Consider the following 24570-nt stretch of genomic DNA (forward strand, 5'->3'; position numbering starts at 1 on the left):
GCAGTCCCAGAACTTGGCCTCAGGAAGGAACACCAGTTTTCCTCATGCTAAGTTCTACATGCTTGAAAAAAAATCTAAAAATGTAAAAGTTACTGGTGATATCTTTTACAGCCAGGGGGAAAATTACAGTGAATGGGCTGAATGGAATTGACAGGTCCCTTTCATTTCCATAGCGATTTCAAAATAGCACCTTTTCATTCAGTGCTCTACCAAAGGTCCTCTTTCTGTAACTTTATTTTAATGACAATATCTTTCTGGACAGTATAGTTGTTTTGTTAATTTACTTCTTACAATGGATTTATTCCTAATTTTGCAATTATTGCTTTGTCATTTAATTTTGAAGCAGTGAGGTAGCAGCAAATGGGTGAGCTAAGAAGCTCAATTGAGCTCAGGACTTGGTAGGAGTGAACAAATTGAGCTTGCTTTTAACTCTCATAAAAAGGCATTCTAGAACATTTTAGACACAGCAGGAAAATAAATACTTATCCATTTTTTTGTTAGCTTTTCATCATCTTAGAAACAGGAAGCAATGGATGGAGTGTGAGCTCTAAACAAGCTATCTGATGATTACTTTATCTTCCTACTCACAGATATTTAGGTTTATTGCCATAATTACTTGTCAAATTACTAGCAACTCCGGCACTGAGCACCTATGTTGACAAATGAATTTGGTTCAAAATGGTTTCAAAGATGTATGTGATAATCACCCCCTGCCTCAAAAAATAAACCAGGGGATACTTTAAAATGTCACTTACTAACACTACTGCTTCAAGCATCCTAGAACACTTTCAACTAAAATCTAAAACAGAAACAAGAAATTGATTCAACAAGAGAAAAGTTATCATTATTTATTAAGATTGTATGCCTATCTACCTAGAAAATCTGTAAGAACCAGCAAAAAGCTATCTAAGCTAGGAAATGGTTGGATATAAAGTAAACATATAATTTGGAGCAATACAGGTAGAACCAGGGGATATTATGTTAAGTGAGGTTAAGTCAGGCAAAGGAACACAGATATTACATGTTCCTACTCAGTAGTAAAATCTAAAAAGTTTATTTCAAAGAAGTACAGAATAAAACAGTAGATGCTCGGGCTGGGAAGGCTATGGGGCAGGCATGCAAAGGCAGTGGCCTGTTCTGTGGAAACCCTTAGCTACTGTTTTCTACAGCTTTAATAGCCCTCAACAGCACCCCTCTGGCCTGCCAGAGTCGCCAACATCCCTAGCCCACTGCTGTGGCTGCACACCACACAAGGGCAGGCCAGAGGGGTGCTATTGAGGGCTAGATGTTTGCTTTACAGCCAACCATTTCCTACCTTAGATAGCAGTGCACTCAGCCATGGCAGCCATGGCATTGGTTCACTCCCCAAACAGCACCGACAGTCAGGACTGAGTCAGGTTGAAGCCAGTATCCTGAAGCTCCACCTAGGTCTCCCAAGTGAGTGGCAGGGACCCAAGCACTTGGGCCGTCTTCTGGTGCTTTCCCAGGCGCATTAGCAGGGAGCTGGAATGAAGCAGAACAGCTAGAAACTGATGTTCATACAGAGTGCCAGCATTGCATGTGGTGGCTCAACCCACTGTGCCACAGCATTGGCCACAGACATGTTCTGATAAAGTATTTAAATGGAAAACACCTTTCTGCACAGCTGGGTCATGTGTATTAAAAGCCTTTCATTCGGACCTGGTGCAATGGTTCAGTGGCTAAAGTCCTCACCTTACATGAACCGGGATCCCATATGGGTTAGTTCTTGTCCCAGCTGTCCCACTTCCCATCCAGCTCCCTGTTTCTGGCCTGGGAAAGCAGTAAAGATGGCCCAAAGCTTTGGGACCCTGCAACCACATGGGAGACCAGGAAGCACTTAGCTTTAGATTGGCTCAGCTCTGGCTGTTGTAGCCACTTGGGGAATGAACCAGCAGATGGAAAACCTCTGTTTCTCCTTCTTTCTGTGAATCCTCCTTCCCAATAAAAAAGAAATACATCTTTTAAAAAAAGCCTTTTGTTTCTTCACAATACAAACCTCTAAATGTCTATTGGTACTCAGTTCATAATGAAAACAACCCTGGAATGGCCTTTTTGAGGGAAGAGATTTTAATCAATTACTAACATTACTCACTGTGATTATAACTATACTAATTATTACCAAGAAAAAATGTGTTCTGAGATAAGTTGATAGTCACAGCTGATTTGAAAGATGGGGAGAATATGTCTGGTCAGAAAAAAAAATGACATTTAAACTAGTATCTCGAAGAATTTGAATTAACTAGTTAAGCTGAAGGAAGGGAAACACAGAAAAATAGTTAGACTCAGGAAACCACACATGCAAAGGTCCGGAGGTCAGCAGAAGCAAATCCCTGGAAATAGGGAAGCTGTTTGGCCTGAGCTCAGGGAGAGATGAACCTGGACCTTTACACTGTAATAAACACCTTGATCCTCAGTCTAAGGGTAACAGAAAGACACTGAAGGGTTTTGCGCAGAAACAAGGGGAGATTGTTTTGTTTTATTCAATGGTCTGGTTATAACAGGACAGCCTGGGAAGGGAGAGCAGAGTGGGACTGGAGGAGGTGAGAACAGGGTGATGCTGAGGTAGGGTGAATCCAGCAAGTGGATGCTGGATTCTTAGACTGTAAGTCACCGAGTCACAAGCCACCAGAATGACAAGCAAGGAGGGTGACTCAGAGGTCTCTGTCGTAAGGTACACTGTATAGCCACGGAGGATCATTTTCATACCCTTTGACCCAGGAATTCTCATTCTAGGAATCTATCCAAAAGAAACCAAGAGAAACTTGGTCACATTCTCTTTGCAAAGATGTCATAAGCAGTTTAAGTGGACAGAAGAACTTATGATACTAACATACAAGGAATATCAACAACTTAAAAAATCATTTGCTCCACTTCCAACCCATCTCCCTGCTAATGACCTGGGAAAGCAGTTGAGAATGGTTCAAGGCCTTGGTCCTCTACGCCTGCAAGGGAGATGCAGAAGCAGCTCCTGGTTCCCAGCTTCGGGCTGGCCCACCTCTAGCTGGTGCAGCCATTTGGGGAGTGAGCAGGTGGATGGAAGACCTCTCTGTATTTTCTTCTCTCTCTCTAACTCTTTCAAGTAAAATAAGCATTTTTTTTCTCTCTCTTTTTTAAATAGGTAAAGGCCCACACAGATGTCTATCAAAGTACTATTTAGCCAGGAATTATCTCAATAAGACAAGTGTTTTTAAAATTATCTTCCCATCCTGAAAATTTCCTATGCACTAAAGAAACCATACTTTCAAAATTATTTCTATATTTAAATGACTTTTGTCATATACTTACCATGCATTAAGGACTATTCTAAAAGCATATGAAATCTTTGATTTTGAAAATATTTCCAACACACAGAAAAGTTAACTGGTTTGCCTAAAGTTATATAGCAAACCAAATCTGAGGTTATGCAGGCAAGCTCCAAGGTTAGTTCTCTTATACTATGTCCTGATTTTGCCCAAGGAAGCATTTATACTTTACCATTTTCATTTATTTTCATTTAAAACTTATTTATTTTCATTTTATTTGAAAAGTGGAGAGAGAGATAGAGATAGAGAGAGAGAGAGAGAGAGAAAGAGAGAGAGAGAGAGAGATTTTGTTCATTTCACTATGTAAATGCTAGCAACTGCTAGGGCTATGCCAGAACTGATGCCAGGAGTTGGGAACTCAGTCCAAGTCTCCCATGTGGGCAGTGGGGGCCAGTTTATTGGAGCCACCACGCGCTGCCTCCTACAGTGGGCATTAGCAGGACCCTGAACTGAATGCAACCTAGGCACTCCCAAGTGAGATGCAGGCATTCCAAGCAGTGGCTTAACAGTTGTGCAAATCACCTTCCCCTCAGAGAAATTTTATTTTCATTTTTAAAAATATTTATTTGAAAGGGTTGCAGACTTTCAAATAAAAAGCATTTTTATTTGAAAAATAAATATATGTACACACATCTTTTTTAACAGTCAGAGCTGGGCCAGGTGGGAGCCAAGACCCGTGAGCTTCCTCTGGGTCTCCCAAGTGGATGACAGGGGCCCAAGCAATTAGGCTATCTTCCACCGCTTTTCCCAGGCCATTTGCAGGGAGCTATATGAGAGGTGGAGCACCCAGATATAAACTAGCAACTAAATGGGATGCCAATGTTGCAGGTGGCAGCTTTAACTGCTATGCCACAACACCAGAAATAACTTCATAAAGAATAAATTGGGAACTGTGTCACATAATACAATGTAATTAATGAAGTTAAATAATAAATAATTAAAAAAAAAGAATAAATTGGGATAGGCATTTGGCTTAGCAGTTAGGATGCCTTTTGGGATGCCCGCACTCTGTGCTGGATTACTTAGGCTTGAGCCCTGGCTCTGTTTCACATTCTAGCATCTTATTAGCATGTGCCCTGGGAGGCAAGTAGCAGGTGATGAATGGCTCCAGTACTTGGGTCCCAGTCATCCATATGGAAGACTCAGGTGGAGCTCTCAGCTCCTGACTTCAGCTGGCCCAGACCCATGTGTTCTGGACATCAGCAGGGTTAGGGAATATGTGCACATGGACTACATAAGGCTTGTGAAATCATTTGGTCTGGTCCTGCCAATGGTACCAAAGACAGGACTCAAAATTAGTCTGTAGCAAGCTAATTTTTAAGTTGATAATTTTGCATGGCCCACAAGTGATGCTATAAATATCCAAATATCTGGTGGCAGGAAAAAAAAAGTTATTCACTTCTGACAGACAATAAGTGAAAGGGAGATCTCTTGTCTCTCCTCTCTCTGTCTTTTAAATAAAATAAATGAACAATTTTTAAAGTAAAAATTTATCAAAACAACTCAGGATGGTAGAAAAATAGTTGGGAGTAATTGTATACAAGGGCCTGGGCATGCAGAATATATGAGGAACTGTTACAAATCAACAACCAGAAGTCAAAACTCTCCACTAGAAAACAAGCCAATAGACTCTAGCACCCACTGGTGCTCGTGTCAGAGTGGGTGTAGCACAGGTTGGGCTAGGTTTCCACTCCCACTGAGCTACATGAGAGCTGCGTCAAGGTGTGGACTAGGTGTGGCTGGGCTGTAACACCCAACAGTAAGAACCAGGTTGGGTGTGGGCCAGTTGGGCAAGGCTACTGTTCTTGCCAGGAGAGGAGGTGGACTAAGTCAGCATGGGCCAAGGAACCACCAGTGTGTGCGAGATCTGGCACTGAGAGGAGACCTGATAGAGGAGCCTGGGGAACTCTTGTTAGGGCACAGTCCCTGCAGGTCAGTGCAAGAAACAAAGCAAACAGCAGCCCAGAGCAGACCAGGTTACAGTACCTGGCTGAGGTATGGGGGTAGGCCAGGCTGGGCCAGTCTACCCACTGGCAGATCTGAGAACCAGGATGGGGTGCAGGACAGGCTGGGTCTGGCTGCATCACCAGCCAGTTCACATTAGAATCAGGACTGTGGGCTGACACCACCAGACTGGGAGGCAGCTCCAGACAGCATGAGCTGGAACAGGGGCAGACAAGACTGGGCCAGGTTAGGCTATAGCACCTGCCAGCAAATGCTGAAGTGAGACGGGCCACACCAGACTGGGCTGCAGCACCCACCAGTGCACAAGAGACTGGGGAGGGGGTAGGTGAGCCTGGTAGAGGAGTAGTGGGGTCTCCTCTATTGGGCCACTGCTCATGCTCATGAGCATGAGAGCTGAGATTGGAGGCTAACCAGGCTTGGCAGGGCTAAAACACCTGTTGGCCTACATGTGAACTGGGTTACGGGGAAAGATAGGCAGGGGTAACTGACTGTACGCACTGTTACAGGCATGAGCCAGAATAAGGGCAGGCTGGTTGGGTTTTGCTGGGGAATCAGCTGGCAAGTGCTGAGACTGGGGCCAAGTCCGGTTGAGCTAGACTACAGAACCACCTGAAGAGTGCAATATCCAGGGTAGGGAGTGGGTCCAATGGGGAGGTTGTGGGATCCTCTTGCGGGAAGCAAGGGTAGAATAAGCATCACTCCTTGGTTAGTAAGGCTATGAGGAGTTTCTGGCTGTGTGGTAAGGCCTGACAGAATGTCTGTAATCACCTCATTGCTGCCTGACCCCATTGTATGGACACTTGGTCACCTCTCTGATATTTCATGGAATTCTCCTGAGGGTGTTGTTTTTCTGCAAATGTGAAGTGATTTCTGTAACTGGTTTAATACTGGAAATTGATTTTATCAATCATGTTATGGTAAAAGGGTCTTTAGCAGCTAAAGACAATGAGACACAGCTAAAAGCATCCAGTAGCACAACTCAGTCTATATTGTTCCCACGTGTTTTATTGTGTGCCCACTTTTGACATGGAACTTAACTCTAAGATGTATGATGTTCTCCATAAGAAATGGCTTGATAAAATCTTAGAACAGATGGCGATCATGGAGGTACAAAGAGTTTGTTTATCGTGCAGCCTCAAACTGTTACAACTCATGAAATGATGCATTTTGGCTTCCCGCCATGTAAAGCAGAAAGTATATGGGGAAACTTCTAAAGGGAGACAAATGTTATGTGCCCCCAGAGGAAAATGGTTTAAAACTTCTATTTTATATTAGCACTTATATTTAGGGAAAAAAATAGTTTGAAAAGATAAAAAGAAGTTTTTTAAAGGCCCTCCCTTCATAGAAAGGCTGAGTGGCCCTGATCCTTTTCACTGTCCTTTAACAAAAGAGCAAAAAACAACTGAATCAGTGCTAGGTGAAGGTGATGGTAATTAGTAAATGATTGATCATAAGATTTAATAAAGACTTTATGATATATGCCTTTATAAATTCCTTTCATTCATAAGCTTTAATTCTGTATTCTTTTTAAAAAAGATTTATTTATTTTTATTACAAAGTCAGATATACAGAGAGGAGGAGATACAGAGAGGAAGATCTTCCATCTGATGATTCATTCCCCAAGTGACCACAATGGCCAGTGCTACACTGATCCGGAGCCAGGAACTTCTTCCAGGTCTCCCACATGGGTGTAAGATCCCAAGGCTTTGGGCTGTCCTCAACTGCTTTCCCAGGCCACAAGCAGGGAGCTGGATGGGAAGTGGAGCTGCCAGGATTAGAACTGGTACCCATATGGGATCCCGGCGCGTTCAAAGTGAGGACTTTAGCCATTAGGCCACCGTGCTGGGCCCAGTTCTGTATTCTTGATATCTTAAGTAATATTAGTTTAGGTTTTGCGAAAATTGATTTTGGATATAAGTAAACCACCTGTCACTATGTAACTGCATAGTGCGGAGTTCCTGGCTTCAGTCGGGTGACTACAGGTTGAACGAGTAATGGTTTGCTGAAAATGTTTTCTTTGAAGTAAAATAATGTTTTTTTTAGAATTGTTTTTGTAACCATTCTTTTAGCCATGAAGCAAAAGTGAAACAAATAAAGAAGTCAGCTTTTTTGAGTTGTGCATTATGAGCATCATGCTATAGTTGCCCACGTCTCTTCTTTCCTTCTGATTCATGCACCCTTCCTGAGCTCAGAATGCAGCTGGAGCTGGTCTCCGACATTTCCTGATGGGCTGCAACTCCCACTGGTGAGCATGAGAACCAGGACTGGGGGTGGGCCTGGTTGGACATGTGGTGCACCCACTGGCATGAGTGTAGGCTGGAGGGTAGAGTCGGTTGGGTTGAGTTATACTTCAATGCCCAATGATGTATACAAAATCTAAATGGGACGTGGGGAGACCAGATCAGTCTACTGCACATGCTGGCAGGCCTAGGAACCATAGCTGGGGAGTCAGTCCAGTGGGGGTTCCTGGAAGTCGCTCTGACTGGGCTGTAGCACCCCCTGTGGTACGTGGGGGCTGACTGTGTATTAGGTAGGACTGGGCTAAGTCATAGCACCCATTGGTTTGCTGAGGATGGAGGGCAGAACAAATTGATCTATTACCCCAGTGAAGCTTGACAGCAAATTTCTGTGTCAATGGAGACATGGAGGTGGACTATGAGAGCCAATTGACCTTGGACGGATTTCCACATCCTTGGAGTGGCAATACCAACAGCATCTCAGAACTATTGAAGCCATGTGAGCAGAACCCTCAAAAAATGTTCCAGAGTGGGGAACCTGGGATGACACTGAGTCGCAGTTTTCCACCCCCCAGGTAATGTGGCAGTTGGGAAGCTGGGCGTGGTTTCTCCTCTTGTATCCCCCTCTCCCCCATACAGGAAGAAGAAAAAGAAAATGTGTAAACAAGGGTCTTACCCACTACCCCCTGATCCTCAATCCTTCCTACCCTGGTCAACTGTGTAAACACTATCAAAAATAAAATTAAAAGTTCAGAAAAAAATGTGTAAATAATAAAAAAAAATAAGCCAAGAAATTGAATGGAAACTGCTCTACTTGAACAGCTTTAATACAAAAAATAAATAAGTAGAGGCAAGGATGTAGAAAAACTGGAATCCTCATTGCTGGTGGGAGTGTAAAATGTTGCAGCTACTTTTCAGAAGAGGTAAACATAGCTATCACAAGAGGCAGCAATCCTACTCCTAGGCATGTACCCAAGAGAAATAAAAACGTATTTCCAGGGAAACTTTCACACAACTGTTCGCAGCAGCATCGTTTATGATAGCCAAAAAAATGTACCCACTTTAATATTCACCAACTGAGGAGTGAATAAATAAAATGAATATGCCCATACAACAGAACATTCCTCAGCACTAAAATGAACCCTGAAGACATGGCAAGGACAAGAAGCCAGACCCCCAAAGCCCACACACTGCATAATGCTATGTCCTGAGTAAGCAAATTCATACAGACAGGAAGCAGAAGTGCTTGCCAGAGCTGGCCGCAATGCAGAACAGAAAGACACTACTTAAGGGACACTAGCTGGAATAAAACAGGAGTTATAGCTATAAGTCATTGCAAACATAGTAACAACCAGGAATTGCATGCAATCAAATGACTAAAATGCTGAATTTTATATAATAGGAACTTCATCTGAATAAAAAAGGAACAAATTATTTTTGCTATAAATTTGTTTCTCACAGCCAGAGTTTCTTTTTCCTTAAACTTTTTCTTTTGTGCTTTAATATTTATCTGAAAATATCAAATTCTTTTGTTTCATCTACAGAATGGGATAATAACTGTATTGCTCTAAGAAGGTTTTAAGCAGATTAAGAGAGTTATGATGTTTGAAGCACTGACTGTCTGACACAACAGCTCTCAATCAATGTTTACTATTGGTAGGACTATTAATATTTGCAGTGTAACCAGGATTTTAATCATAATTTCTATTTCTCCCCAAAATAGTATGTAACAGACACCACAGCAAGTGGTAGATTTATTTGGCTAAAATCAAGAGGAAAAAGCACATTCTTATGCTTATGTTACTGCTGCTGCTCTAGTATTCAATCCTCCAACGCGATCAACAGTTCAGTTCCTGATCAGAATGAGAAGCCAGAGTTTCATTCATATTCATCTTGCCGTATCTGTCACAGAAGTACAAGGAGGGATCTGTACACCGGAAATTAACCGTTTTAAAGACGCATTATCAGGTAAATGCGAGAGAAAGAACTTCGTAGCAGCTGACAGATCAACCAGGGAATTTTCTGGTTCTGCCTGTTATTAATAAATATTAGCAGGTAATCTGGCTTCAGTGTTGAACTACTGGGAATATGCTGACTATCAGACTTAGTCATATTGAAATACAAGTTAAATGTCAGACCAGTATTATAAACTCTTTTAGATTAGAAACAGCATTGTTTCTTTCCTTTATGTTAGCTACACTTTAGAGGTAATGATAGTTGCTCTATCTGACAACAGAGCAAAAGATGTCAAAATAGTAAGAGTTTTCACAAAGAAGATATATCCAGCAAAATGTATTTGTGTGACAGAATTAAAAAACAGCAACAACAAACAATGTTTCATGTTTTTGCAATGCAATCTAGGTCAGGCAGCCGATAAAGCAAACAGATAAAATGACAGCTGGAGTAAGCACTATAAATAGTGCCTGAAACCACAGATTAAGGATGTATTCTACTAAGTCAAGAGTACAAGGTTCTACATGAGTCAAGAGTGGAAGACACTACCCAGCAGCCTTGGTCTTCTGCAATTACTTGGGAAGTTGACAAATATTATCCATGTTAAAGGTAATATGATAATGTCCAGCAATATACAAATTAAACACATGAACAAATATATGGAGTATGGGGCTTAAAAAGAACTTTCAGGCCAAAGGGTCTTTCCAAATTTTCAAATAAAATTTCCTATCTGTGTAGGAAATGGTCAAAAGGAGAATGAGAAAGAGAGCATTCTCTACAGAGCCAAGGGAAGCAGCGTGAGGACTGTGGCAGAGCCACTGTCGTGGTAAATGTAGTCCTACCTGAGTCTGTGCTTTGCAGCCCCATCCTGAAGTGTATCTGCTTGCCACGAAGGACCTCAGAAAGGTGTTCAGCAGTCCAGTGTCGTGATGGCCAGTCCAAAACCATGTTACAGAAGACAGCAGGTTGTTGTAAAGACATTATAACTTCCTTGGCTTTCTCTGGAGTAAAAGGTTTGATATTCTCACCTGGGGAAATAAATAAATCATATAATATAAAGAAAAACAGCTAAGATTGTTTCTGCTACGGCAAAGCTTTCTAGGCAAATAAAGTGTATTTACACTTCATTTATGACTATTTACATAAATATTTGGCCTCAAAGGACCATAATTGTTTCTCATATTAAATTTTAAATGTTGGCAAATATAATTTTCAGTGTCAGAAATAAAGTTTTCATATGTTTTCTTAAGAAAACGGCTTTCCCACCAGTTCTTTAAAGTTAAAAATAAGCAGATTTTTTACATAACAGTATTTCTTAAATAGAAGATTATGTAACAAGTCCTGAGGGAAACTACTCCAAAACAACCAGAGTTGCTGGGTCATCAACAATTCTACTTGCGGAATCACATGTTTATGCCAAAAAGACTGCTCAATTAATACAGCACACAATCTTGACAGAGGAGGATTTTAATTGTAAGAATAAAAGATGTGCTAGGATGGAAAGCAGTGATAATTCTCAGTTTGAATACATCCTAAAATAGGAGCCCATGCCCAAAGAAATGATATGGTTTACAGGGTACTCAAGTGAATTGCACTGAATCACAGAATATTAATACAAGATAATATTGGGTTGGATAGTAAGGATCGGATTTTTGAAAATTAAAGAACAAGTAAATTTCTCTTTAAAGATATCTTAAGATAGAAGATCTGGGGGAGTGTTAGTAAAAGCAAGCTACTCTGATGCTCAAAGCATGTATTTATGGTTCCCACAAACAATCAGCTAGCCCTCTATTTTGGTTACTTAATTTGTAGTTAGACTTAATTCAAAAATTGGTAAAAGTTAATCAAATTTTTCCATGACCCAACCTTATTCTAAACTGATAAAAGGAACAAGAGTAGGAGAAAGATTCTTCTTCACGAACTTGAGTTTGGAGCAGTCAGGATGGCCGAGCGGTCTAAGAACTTGAGTAATTTCTGCTTGCCTAGACTCAAATTGTTTAAACAAATAAAAAAACACAAGAACTTGAATCAACTTGGCCTTCTTTCCAAGACCAACAAGGGCAAAAACTTAGAATTCCTTCCTGAGTCCTCAGTGGAAGCGAACAGGCTCTGTGCCTTTCGCACCTAACAGTGGAGAACAAACAGGGAAAAGGCAGAAGAGTTGGGGGGCTGCACACAGAAAGAGGGAGAGACGAAAAAAAGCTTCAATGTCAGGTGACCCTGGCATGTCGGAGAGCCCCAGAAACGCATAACATGATGTGACCAGGAGTGAAATCTACTTTTCTTGACCTAGTTGAGCTTGGGGCAATGTACACACAATAGCTTCACGTTCAAGGCTTTACCCATACTGGCACACATATACAAGGCTACATAGAATGCAACGCACCAGACCCTGCCAGACATGGAGTACATGGCTTCCACGTGTATGAAAGTGAACAGTCATTTTTTTTTTTCATTACATCAAGTTTTGTCGTACTGCAACAGGAAAGGCAAAAATTCTCCTCTACCCATTTAAGAGTCTCTGGCATGTTCATAGGAGAAAAACACGCAAATTTCCCTTAGTAAATTTGACATGTACATGGAAATCCCCTCAGGAAAAAGAAAACAGAATTGATGTTAAGGTCAAGCACTTACACCCTAAGTTAGTCAGAGGAGTTAATTGTGAAAACGCTGCAAGACAAAGGGATCTGGGCAAGGGTGGTTAATGTAGGAAAGTGAACAGGAAGGCAAGGGTTAGTGTAACAAGACCGGTTTGTACCAGTTTCACCCAGACTGGTCTCTGTTACTTTCTCTTTCCTCCCTCTGCCTGACACAAGGTCACCTGCTGCAAGGGGAGTTTTATCTCCTGTTTTGGGGAAGAAAATGGAAAGGCAAAGTGCTCTTTGCACATCTTTCTTTCTAAAGGGCTGATGACCTAAAATATTTATATAACTGAAATCTTGGAGGAGGTATTTTTAAAATTTCCTACACTATGAAGATACAATACATTCACAATACATTCTGTTGTTCATGACACACAAGTTGGAACCGCCCTTTGGGAAATAACTGGAAAGATGAAGCAGAAGTCTCAGTGAATCATTCACTATTCCAGAAATGGATGGTATAGACTTGAACTTTAACCTACTCATCATAAGCTGAATCTATAACTCCCTAGATATTCTGACATATTAGATACAGTATGCATACATACACATACATATATATGTGTGTATGTGTATATACATAAAATGTCTACTACTACTATCTAGAGTGGAACCGGAAATACAAGTCAAAGCTACAAAGCAGGAAAGCCTTTAATAAATTGTGCCACAGCAATCCCATGGTATATTTATTAAGGATAAAAATAAGAGCTCTGTAGAAATAAGTACAGCATGACACAGCAGCGGGGAGCGGGAACTGAAACTGATTCAAGGAACTGTTCCAACCCAAGTAAGAAGTGGGTTAATAAGGCCCTATGCAATGAGGAGAGGCAGTGAGGAAGGCAGAGATGGTAGAGATGGAGAACTAAGAGATTAGCAATAAAAACTACTAGAAATAGATGCAGCCAAAGGAAGACAGAGGTTTCCACACTTCATGATTTACCAGAAAAGTCAGACTAGCTCACTCTGTCAGGAAGAGAATGAAAAGTTTCATTTTGAAGATGGTGCTTATAACACCATGTATTGACCTGCATAATTTCTTACTGCTTATCATGTACTGGTACATGCATTAAACCACAGGTGTTCATCTTATCCTTTAAGAAGCCTATAAACCAGAGATTGAGAAGGCACTTTATCTCCTCCATTGCAAAGATGAAATGGAAGCTTAAATGTCACAAAAATACCAGATCCCCTCATTCCAAGTCCAATGTTCTTTCCACTACTAGAGAATTTAAAATGTGGCACTTAAACTTGGATTGAAAACTCAGGAGAGAAGACTATGAGCTGAAAAGAGATTCAGGAAAGCTAAAGATCAAATCACAGAAAATCATGCATGCTTTGGGTAGAGAAGGATGTTTTGTGGAGTATGTAGGAAGAGGTTTATTAAACCTGCAATAGAAATTGCCAGTTGCCCACCTACCCAATACACATTCAGTTCATAACAGTACTCTGCATGAGAGAAAAGGTTAAAAAAAACTGCATTTCCCAGATGCTTTTTTTTTTTTTCCCAGATGCTTTTGTAAACAAGAGCAGCCAGAGATGGATCTGGGAGTTGCTGAGTCAACCCTTTTGCCCTTATTCTCTCTCCACTTATATATGCACCAGTGTACTGCCTGGAAACAAGGCAAGGTTGTTAGCCATCTTGGAAGACAAAAGAAAGGACCAGGAATTCACAAGCATTGGCAAAAAGAAGGCAAAGAAGTCCACCTTTGTGCCACAGATGCAACACCAGATGACTTCTAACTCTAGAACGTAAAACATAAAATAAGAAGCTCTAGGGTCAGGATTTGTTTCTGAGGCTTGCCATTTTCAAGGACAACCATGTCTTCTTGATCTAGTGCTCTGTGGTTTGGGCTGGAGATATCATGGCTGGTCTGAGCCACCACAGCATTTTATCAGTTCTGAGGCAATACACTTGCAAAATATTCAATATTTTAGAACTTTACAGAGCAGAGAAAAACAGACTCATCAGTGTCTTGGGGTTAGGGATTTATTTATCCTACTTATGCTGAACCAGAGATGATACACATAGCATGACTTTGGACAATCCCCAAGAGGGTCTCCTATTTGGGAAGATACATCTGGCTACAAATATACACACAGGCATTAGTAATACTTGAGTGCTGTTTCAATAACATAGTTTCACAGAAGTAACAGTTTTTCTCTAATACATATGTACATACATATTAGTATTTAATGATCTGATCTAAACATCCCAAACCCTCCAGACATTCTTGTGCGGCAGACTGACTTCCAAAACCAAAATTTGCTGAGAGAATATTTTGCCTGCTGACCAATATACATAAAATGCGTAAACATTGCACCGTGAATAAAAAGTGCTGCAAAGGATAAAACAGCAGTAGAACATTTACCCTAACGGGAAATTAACATAGTTACAGAGTTTCAGGCCCATCAGTGAAATAAAATAATCAGCTGGGTGTGAGATAAAGCTAATTTGGTTTCTGATAGTTTAGTCAACAATGAACAGGACCATTAAATTAACAACCGTAAGTGTAACAATTTCCTTTTAAAGAATGAAATGCTGCATGCTATTAATTAAATAGCCTAGGTTTGCACTCAGTCATTCCATCCCAGGAATATTTAAAGACTTATACAATTATGAAGCAACCTTAACAGCCTTAAAGAGTAAGTGAATTTTGGCCTAAACTGCAGGAAGCAGCACTTTTTAACCAGATAACTTACAAAGTGCTGAAGAAACTGATTAGAGGTCTAGGTGTTGTACAATAGTGCTGTCTCCTTCCAAGCGTATCATATCATTTAGTCTATTGGTTATAGCCTTGGCTCCAATCAAACCTTTGGACATGATGAAACACCATCAGAAAGCAACTGTCTTATTCTCAGTAGTTTCTTAAAAAGATTTGTTTATTTGAAAGAGTTGCAGAGAGAGGGAGAGACAAAGAAAGATCTTCCATCTGCTGGCTTATTCCCTGAATTGCTAAAAATGGTTAGTGCTGGGCCAGGATGAAGCCAGGAGCCAGGAGCTTTCCCCATGTGTATGGAGGGGCCCAAGGACTTGAGCCATCTTTTGCTGTTTTCCCAGGCCATAAGGAGAGAGGTGATTAGAAGTGGAACAGCTAGGACTTGAACTCCAGCATTGTAGGCAATGCTTTACCTCATACCATAACATCGACCCGTTTCTCAGTAATTTTTTTTCTATTCATTTATTCATTAATTACATTGTATTACATGACACAATTTCATAGGTACTGGGATTCTCCCCTCTTCACCCCAAACCCTTCCCCCATGGTGAGTTCCTTCACCTTGATGCATAACCACAGCTCAAGTTCCGTTGAGATTCCCTAATTAAAAGCTCACACCATACAGAGTCCAGCATCCCACTTGTCCAGTCAAGTTCAACGGCCTCTTAGGGAGGCCTCAGTAATTTTTTTTTTTTAAGACTTTATTATTATTGGAAAGCCGGATATACAGAGAGGAGGAGAGACAGAGAGGAAGATCTTCCATCCGATGTTTCACTCCCCAAGTGAGCCACAACGGGCCGGTACGCGCCAATCCGATGCCGGGAGCCAGGAACCTCTTCCAGGTCTCCCACATGGGTGCAGGGTCCCAAAGCTTTGGGCCGTCCTCTCCTGCTTTCCCAGGCCACAAGCAGGGAGCTGGATGGGAAGTGGAGCTGCCGGGATTAGAACTGGCGCCCATATGGGATCCCGGGGCTTTTAAGGCGAGGACTTTAGCCGCTAGGCCATGCCGCCGGGCCCGCCTCAGTAATTTTTAAAAAAAGATTTATTTTCAATGAAAAGACAGATTTACAGAGAGGAGAGACAGAGAAAGATCTTCAGTTCACTGATTCACTCCTAAAATGGCTGCAATGGCCTGAATTGAGCTAATCTGAAGCCAGGAGTTTCCGCCTGGTCTCCCACACAGGTGCAGGATTCCAAGCACTGGAGCAATCCTTCACTGCTCTTCTAGGTCACAAGCAGAGGGCTGGATGGGAAGTGGAGCAGCCAGGATCTGAACCAGCGCCCTTATGGGATTCTGGTGTGTACCTGGCAAAGATTTACCCACTGAGCCATCGCAACGGGCTTGGTTGTTTTTTTTTTAAACTCATGCAGTACATGATCATTTGAAGCCTAATTTTTCTGAAACTGCTAACAATCTGGCTTCAGTCAATTAAGACCTAGCCTGAATTTCTCTCTAAGATTTAGAATATAAAACAAAAATATGGAACACCTACCAACTTACTAAATATTGATAGAACAAACACAACAAAGACAAAGTCTTTAAAATCAAACTAACTTGCTTCTCATGTCAAGATACAATTTTCTCCAATTCTGGTTTATCTCTATTGCTATTATTTCTTGAAAATTCTATTTATTGGGCCCAGCGGCGTGGCCTAGCGGCTAAAGTCCTCGCCTTGAAAGCCCTGGGATCCCATATGGGCGCCGGTTCTAATCCCGGCAGCTCCACTTCCCATCCAGCTCCCTGCTTGTGGCCTGGGAAAGCAGTTGAGGACGGCCCAATGCATTGGGACACTGCACCCGTGTGGGAGACCCAGAAGAGGTTCCAGGTTCCCAGCTTCGGATTGGCGCAGCATCGGCCCATTGTGGCTCACTTGGGGAGTGAACCAGTGAACTGAAGATCTTCCTCTCTGTCTCTCCTCCTCTGTGTATATCTGGCTGTAATAAAATGAATAAATCTTTAAAAAAAAAAAAGAAAATTCTATTTATTTGAGAGGCAGGTAGAGGAAGAGAGAAAGAATGAACAGGCACACTCCCACCCACTGATTCGCTTAGCAAATCTCTACAAGGCAGGGGCTGTGCTGAGCTGGCACCATCACTGCTATCTTCCAGAGCCTGCATAAGTAACCGGAGGCTGATGGCAGGAGCCAGAGCCAGGAACTGAACCCAGACACTTTGAGAGGGGACACACGTGTCTTAACCAGTGGGCCAGATAGGCCCCCAATATAATTTTAATGGAAAAATTACTAATATGAAAAAGTTTCCAGAAGATGACGTAAGAGTAAGTTGCAAATGCAATGCCGGAGACTCACTAGAGTGATAAGGCAAGAATAAAAAACTGGTAGGGTGAAATAATTCTTTTTGGAACATATGCGCATGCATGTATATAATGGCTTCATCAATCTGAAAGCTATCATATATATACTGAAGAAATTTAAAACCATCTGAAATGGTAGGTATTAGATTAAAAATTCATAATCATCACAACTAGTTCAAAAATAAACCTTAATGGAATCACACAAATGCAGTCTAACCAAATGACTGTTTTGTACTGAAGACTAAATGGGGATTTTGTAGCCATTTAGACGTTTTAAAATGTCTGCAAAAACAAGAAAGTTCTGTCAAAAAGTAATTTGCTGCTTAGGTAAATTTACAAATAGTCATAACCCTGAACCACAAGGCTGGTAATCCAGAGTTAAAAAGGTGGTCTTTTGCCACTGTTAATGTTGAGGTTGTCAGGACACAGTCTTGCCAATGCCAATGCTGGGCGTGGCCGTGAACACCTAGCCAGGCTCAGCTTGGCATAGACGGCAGTTATGTCAGAATGGTTATCAATGGGTCACGGGCCTTTTACTTCTCATCCTCTTATAACTCTTGCTCAGCTAATCCACAAAATTTGACTTTTCCTCAGAAGACAGTTCACAAGATAATACTTCTAAACTCAAAAGTCATCCTTGTCTTGAACCTAAAATAAGCAGAAAAATAAATTAAAAGAAGTTAACACTAGAAAGATTGTATAAAACACTAACAGACTTTACAATGCTCCTAAGCATTTCAAAATTCGTACCAGAATGTTTCCACCTAACTCTAGCCTCCTCTATGTTTTCTGTAATTTGAAATAAGCTGGTTATTTTTATTATTTATTTTAATAAACTGGTTATTGAATCTTACTTTTCATTAGACAGTCAACAGTAAGTTCTCAAAGATAAGTGCACAGGCACATTATTGGCAGCACCATGGTAAAAGCCAAATGGTAGAAACTACCCAGAGCCAGACTGATGAGTGCTACACACAACGAACAGGAGCACTGATCAAAACGAAGCACACCCTGTCACAACGCAGAGAGACAGAAATTAGCCTAGGTCCCTAAAAGAGGTCTGTATCTGCAGCAAGGAATGTGGCAGCCTTGGAATCAGCCCAGTGTTTACACTACAAGGTCTTGCTTACATCCAAGTAACTTCCGAGGTAGTCTCCAGCCTTTGCCCCTAAGGCAGAACCTCAGGAGAGTCCTCTGCCCAGTCTGGGTAATAAAACCTTGGAAGGAAGTTCATGTGTATCACAACTAGCAACCCTTCTGGCAAAACAAGGTAGGGGGAAGGAAGAATGGTAAGATGGCCTGGGACCTGGTCCCTTTTAGGCCCCAATCTTCAATGCAGACGTGTGCTGAGATGCCCGTCTGGTCTGTCAGGTGTATTTTTTTCATTAAACCTTGCCATCATGCTCACCCTAGGGCTGAATGGCTGGGCACTCTTGGATTTGCCTGGAGAGGTGCCCAACAGTTCTGACAGACACACTGTCCCCTTCTTTTCTTGAGAGAAGACAAGCACCTGTATTCCAGATACTTCCTATAATCTTCTCCGTCAACAGACAAGCACAGCCAGGACAAATGCAAGAGCCAAACAGAAAAAATGATGGTAAGCTCTGTCTAAAAGGCCGAACCAGACACAACTGCAATTCTTCATTTCACTGGGATGTTTCCAGTGACCCTGAGAGTAACAGCCCACCTTTGGCACCAGAGTTGCTTCTTAACTAGTACTCGTTTTACACCCTTGAATGCAAGCCTGTTACTTGTATGTCCCTGGAATAAACTGATGCCATGTTAATGCTTTTCAAACAGCTGAGTAAGAAAGAACTTGCACCCCAGTTTTAGCAATGTATGAGGCTTCACTGAAATTAGCCACCTGGGTTCACTACTTTCGCATCACGACATGTTATGCAGAACCAGGACGGGTCTGAAGCACAGATGAGTTCCACCACTCCACCTCCACCCTGACCTCTGTCATTCCCTTTCCTGCTTTATTTATCCCTGACTCATCATTATCCTCGCCCCTACAGCAACTGTTCCAAAGCCTCACTCTGGAATCCCCAGGCCCCTTCCCTGTGTCCTCACCTTGGCAGTGCCTTGCTCTAGTACTTGTGAGAAGCAAAAACCCCATGGTCTCTTTCTTCCTCCTGTCAGCATTTACTTCCCTTCTGCTGATCGTCCTTCTTCACTTGTGACCCGGTTCCCCACTTGCAGTGTAGCTGACCGGCCTCCTTTCCTGCCTCTGGCCCTCCCACCTACAAGCCTGCGGCCTTACTCTGCTCACTCGCACTCAGCCTTACTCCCTCTCAGACGCTGAGACCCTGATGTGCAATATTTATATTCCAAGCAGCTGTACCCTACCTTGTGGCTGCTTCCTTGATAGTGGTATTTATGACATGACTGAGGATGTGATTAGAAGGCCTTTCACCTCTTTACGTGTGCATTCAAATATTTTGTGATCACAAGTGGTAATATTTGTTCAAAAATGAACTTTCCTAGGACTCCTGTTTTCATTACTGTGCTGTACACACTCTCTTACCTCTACCTGTTTAATGTATGTCTGCTTCCTTCCCTACACTCTCATCAGCCATATCTAATTCAAGGCAAGGTCTTCGCTTACAAGACAATTGCTCATTCAACTCTTTATAACCTGGAAAAAAGAAAAAATATATCAGAGTCTCCTGAAGTGCTGTTTCAGGACAGAATGAGTTAAAAATAGGGCTGTAAGTTCCAGACATAAGATTCAGGGATCCTCTGAGACAAATATTTGAGATTGCCTGCAAAAATTTGTGTGTATTATGCATTTTTCTGGAGAGCAAATCCATATTTTACATCAAATATTTTCCTTTCTTAGGAAAGGAAGTCAGATTAAGAACGAATGTTTTCTGGATCAGGCATTTGGGGCCATGGTAAGAGGTTGCTGGGATGACTACCGTCCATCAGAACCCCATGCTCCGACACACCTGAGGTTCTGGTTTCCTCCTGATGGGCTTCCTGGGAGGCAGTGGTAATGGTTTAAGTAGCTGGGTCCCTGTCACCCACATGGGAGGCCAGGATTGCACCCCAGCTCCTGGGGTCAGCCTGGCTCACTGCTGAGGCAGGTATGTGTCAAGTAACCAGAAATAGGGGCTTTGTCTTTCTATCCCTGTCTCTCGCCTTGTTTATCTGCTTTTCAAATAAACAATAAAAAAATAAACAAACATCTTCCTCAAAAAGTTAAAGTTACCACATGATGCAGCAATTCCAAGCTTAGATAGTTGTCCACGAGAACTGACAATATATATTCATACACACACACACACACACACACACACACACACAAATGTTCATGGCAGCACTGCTCATAACAGCCAAAAAGTGGATCCGTCAACTGATGAATGGATAAACAAATGTGGTAGATCCACACAATGGAATATTATTCAGCTACAAGAAAGCAAGCAAGCATGCTACAACTTCGACAAACCTTGAGAAACATGGCTGTGTGAAAGAAGCCAGACACAAAAGGACCCACAGTGCATGACTTGTACATGAAATGTCCAGAAGAGGAAGATCTATAAAGACAGTGTAGATCACTGGTTACCTGAATCTGGAGGAATAGGAGAACTGGGTTTCTTGTGGACACAGATAAAAAAATTCTGAACTACAGTAGTGAGAGCTGCATAACTTGTGAAATATCAAACTGTATGTTCTCAAAGGGTGAAGTCTGTAGTACGTGAATACAAAAAACACAAACCTTTAGCATCCTCAGCTGCCTGCCCGACACCTGCTTTTGCATCATCCTCCATACCTAAGTTCCACACGGTCACATTAAGGCTCACTGTTCCTCCTCTACTTCACATTGCTAGTTTATACCTAGGCTTTCAGAATGCAATCTTTCCTCTTTAAAGATTTATTTAAATACATAAAAGGCAGAGTTACAGAGAGAAATATCTTCTGCTCATTGGGTCAAAGTCAGGAACCAAGAGCTTCTCCCAGGTTTATCATGTGGGTAGCAGGGGCCCAGGCCACTTGGGCCATTCTCTGTTACTTTTCCACGCACACCAGTAGAGAGCTGGGACATTACTCAGTGCCCATGTGTCCCAGGCAGTAGCTTTACCCCCTATACCACAATGCTGGCCACAGACTGGAAAATCTCACAAGTCATTCCCAGTTTTGGCTCTTTTGCTTTTGTTTTTTTCCCTCTTGCTTTCAACCTCACTTGGCTGGTCCTTTCTATTAATAATGAAAATAGTCACCGATTTGGAATACTTATCTCCCAGCTGCTAGATGACCTACCCATGTTGTGTTTATGTTTGAAACAACAATTATGCATTTTACAGAGGAGGTCCAGGGCTCATCCTTTGGCCTTTCTCCTTCTGCCCGACCACCCTTCACCACAGTGATCTGCTTCAAACCAGATCTGATCATGTTGCTCCCATATCTAATGCACTTCAGAACCTCCCCACATCTTCAAGTCCAGGCTCTGCACTGGGCATGAAGTCGGCCTTCAGGACCCCTTCTGTTTTCACCGCTCCTCACATCAAGTTCTTTCCATTCCTGGCCTGGAGAAACATACCATAGGAAACAGGAAGCCGAGTGTCAGGCAGATTCACTAGCGGTTTAGTGGAGGAAAGTAGACGAGTTACAGCAGGATGTGGATGTGCAAGAAGACACCAGTAGACAGAGTAAGTGCAGAATTGGCCTGACTCTCAAAGTTGTTAGCTCAAAATAAGAAATAAACATAGGAAGAGTTTGGGGAACTGTGGTTAGAGACAGATCTGAAAGATCTTGGGCCCATATTGGGTGACTAGCCAGGAAGTGGGCCATTTTTGTTTGTTTGTTTGTTTGTTTGTTTGTTTCTTTCTTTCTTTCTTTTTAGATTTACCTATTTTCTTATTGGAAAGTCAGATTTTACAGAGAGGAGAGATAGATTTTCTATCTGCTGGTTTACTCCCTAAGTGGTCACAATGGCCAGAGGTGATCTGATCTGAAGACAGGAGCCAGAAACCTCTTCTGGGTTTCCCAGGCATGTGCAGGGGCCCAAGGCTTTGGGCTGTCCTTGACTGCTTTCCCAGGCCACAAGAAGAGAGCTGGATGGAAAGTGAAGCAGCCAGTACACGAACCAGAGTCCACCCTGGAGCATACAAGACAAGGACCTTAGCCACTAGGCTACCCTGCTGGGCTTGCCATTTCATTTTATATACAGCAGGGGTAGGTGTAAAAAAGTAAAATCTGAGGCGGGGGGGGGGGGGGGGTTAATGTGATGACTCAATGGCCAAATCCTCACCTTGTTCTTGGTCTTAGTCAAGAAGCAAATTCTTACCTTGCAAGCATCTGGATCCCATATGGGCACTGGTTCGTGTCCCCACTTACCATCCAGCTCCCTGCTTGCAGCCTGGAAAAGCAGCAGAGGATGGCATAAAGCTTTGGGACCCTGCACCCGTGTGGGAGACCTGGAAGAAGCTGCTGGCTTTGAATCAGCTCCGCTCTGGCCATTGCAGCCATTTAAATGGCTTTGTAAATCTGATCTGCCTTGCCAACAAAGAAAGAAATTGAAAGAGAGAGAGGAAGGAAAGAAGGAGGGAGGGAGGGAGAGAGAGGGAGGAAAGGAAGGAAAGAAAGAAGGAAAGAAGGAAGGAGAGAGAAAAGGAAAGAAGGAAGGAAGGAAAGAGAGAGAGAAAGAAGAAAAGAGAAGGAAAGAAGGCAGGCAGGCAGGCAGGCAGACATTAGGTTCATCCTGAGCATGGGCCAGAATAAGAAGTGGGAAGGGACAAGAGAATAGTATATTTCTCAGGAAACAGCTTCCAACAGCAAACGAATACATTCAAAACAGGATATGGGGTGCAGCGGACAGAAAATGCAAAGATCGGTGCATGAGAGGGATTCACGCAGTCTTTCTGGCATATGTACGCGAGGGAGGGATCTAAGAGCAGGAGAAAGTGGTCAACAGGCCTAGCTCCAGCTTGACTCGGGCATTTCCTTCTCTAGATACACCCATCATGCGCTTCCCTGCCTGCTTGTCGCTCTCTTTGCAGTCACAAACTCACTCTTCAGCAGCACTGGTTTTCGCTACCGGGATCCCTCCGGATGGGGCAATGCTGACGGGACACAAGGGGCCACACGGACTAGTGCCGTCCACAAGAGGTGTCCCACGTGGCAACATCCAGTCCGGCCCCGGTGCAGTTACCCAATGAATGCCGACAGGGATCCACAGGCTCTGGGCTTGCAAACCTCTCGCCTTCACTTAGCCTAGGTCCCACCAAAACAGTCCCCTCTGTTCATCTCCAAGCTCACACACTTCACCATAGCCCACTACATTCAAAACACCCCAGTCCGCGAAAGCACACTTTCACCACACAGCAAACCGCCTTTCTTCCCAGTCTCGCTTCCAGGCCGAAGGGACCCGGCAGCGCCAAGCGAAGCCCCACGGTCCCATCTCCGTGGGACACCTACCTCCCTCGGCCTCGCCGGCTCCAGCAGCGAGGGTCTGGGGCGCGCGGGGCTCCGAGCCTGTCGCCATGGCGACCGCGAGCGCGCCCGGCAACGCCGACCCTCACGAGCCGCGCCGAAGTTCCCGAACCTCCCGGCACCGCCAGCGCCGGCGTGACGTGCCCTCGGGGGGCGGAGCCACGCAGCTGTGTTTGGATTCCCGAGTTGTTGACACACAGCGCACACGTGGCCTGGGCTGGGCGCTGGTCCCTTCCTCAGACCTTAGCCTGCCCACGCCGGATCCTTCCCCGGCTCTGCTTCTGCTTCCCTGTGCCTCGGCTTCTCCTCCAGCACCCCCAGAGGCTCGGAGTGCTGGCTTTGTAGGGCGGCCGAATGGATGGGGCTGAAGCCTCGGGTGCTTCTCTTCCTCCTCTTTCGCCCTGCCGGCAGCAACGTGACCCCACCTGGTTTCTGTGACTCCCTGGAAATACGAGCCTCGGGCAGAGTGTCCCTGAATGCGTTCCTGTGACTCAGATGGCTTGGACTGGGTGTTCAAGGACGCTGACAGACACCTGTCAGGCTTCTGCGTGTGTGTGTATCAAAATCAGCAGACAGCTGCGCTCGCCAAGAGATCAACAACCTACTCCCTTCCCCGTCCTTTCTCCTGGTTGACTTTCCGTCTGGTCAGAAATCAGAACTGGAAACGGATCTAGGTCCCTCGGTGGGGGACGGGGCTAGAACCCCTTCACCCTCAATCAACGTCTTTATTTGCTGACTTAACTATCTTTCTTGGGTCTGAGTGAACACGACTAGTTTATGATCTCCTTGGACAGTCAGACACAAAGCCCGCGGATGCAACTGGGGCGGTGCTTGCGGTACACAAAGAACAAAGAAATGACTGACGGGAGATAATCCCCTGGGGTTCCCTCAATCCTGAGTCTGTCTCCCCCCAGTAACTTCTAGTTATAAAAACCGTAAAAACGGGCGTTCACCCGGCCTAGAAGGCGGCAAGGGGCTGAGCCA

The 24570-nt window shown here is 43.3% G+C and overlaps 1 protein-coding gene across 3 annotated transcripts in view; it reads right to left on the reverse strand.

Moving 5' to 3' along the window:
- Positions 1–23724, reverse strand: part of HSPBAP1 (HSPB1 associated protein 1) — a 70303-nt gene extending 46579 nt beyond the window's left edge. For all 3 annotated transcript variants that reach the window (XM_058661978.1, XM_058661977.1, XM_004578267.4), the window contains exons 1-2: positions 23572–23724; positions 10321–10506 (exon numbers count right to left, since the gene is read on the reverse strand). In XM_058661978.1, coding sequence (XP_058517961.1) covers positions 10321–10506; positions 23572–23638 — 253 coding nt within the window. In that variant the 5' untranslated portion in view covers positions 23639–23724. The remainder of the gene's footprint in view (positions 1–10320; positions 10507–23571) is intronic.
- Positions 23725–24570: the final 846 nt, after the last annotated feature.

This window comes from Ochotona princeps, chromosome 3, assembly GCF_030435755.1.
Source record: "Ochotona princeps isolate mOchPri1 chromosome 3, mOchPri1.hap1, whole genome shotgun sequence".
Lineage (NCBI taxonomy): Eukaryota > Metazoa > Chordata > Mammalia > Lagomorpha > Ochotonidae > Ochotona > Ochotona princeps.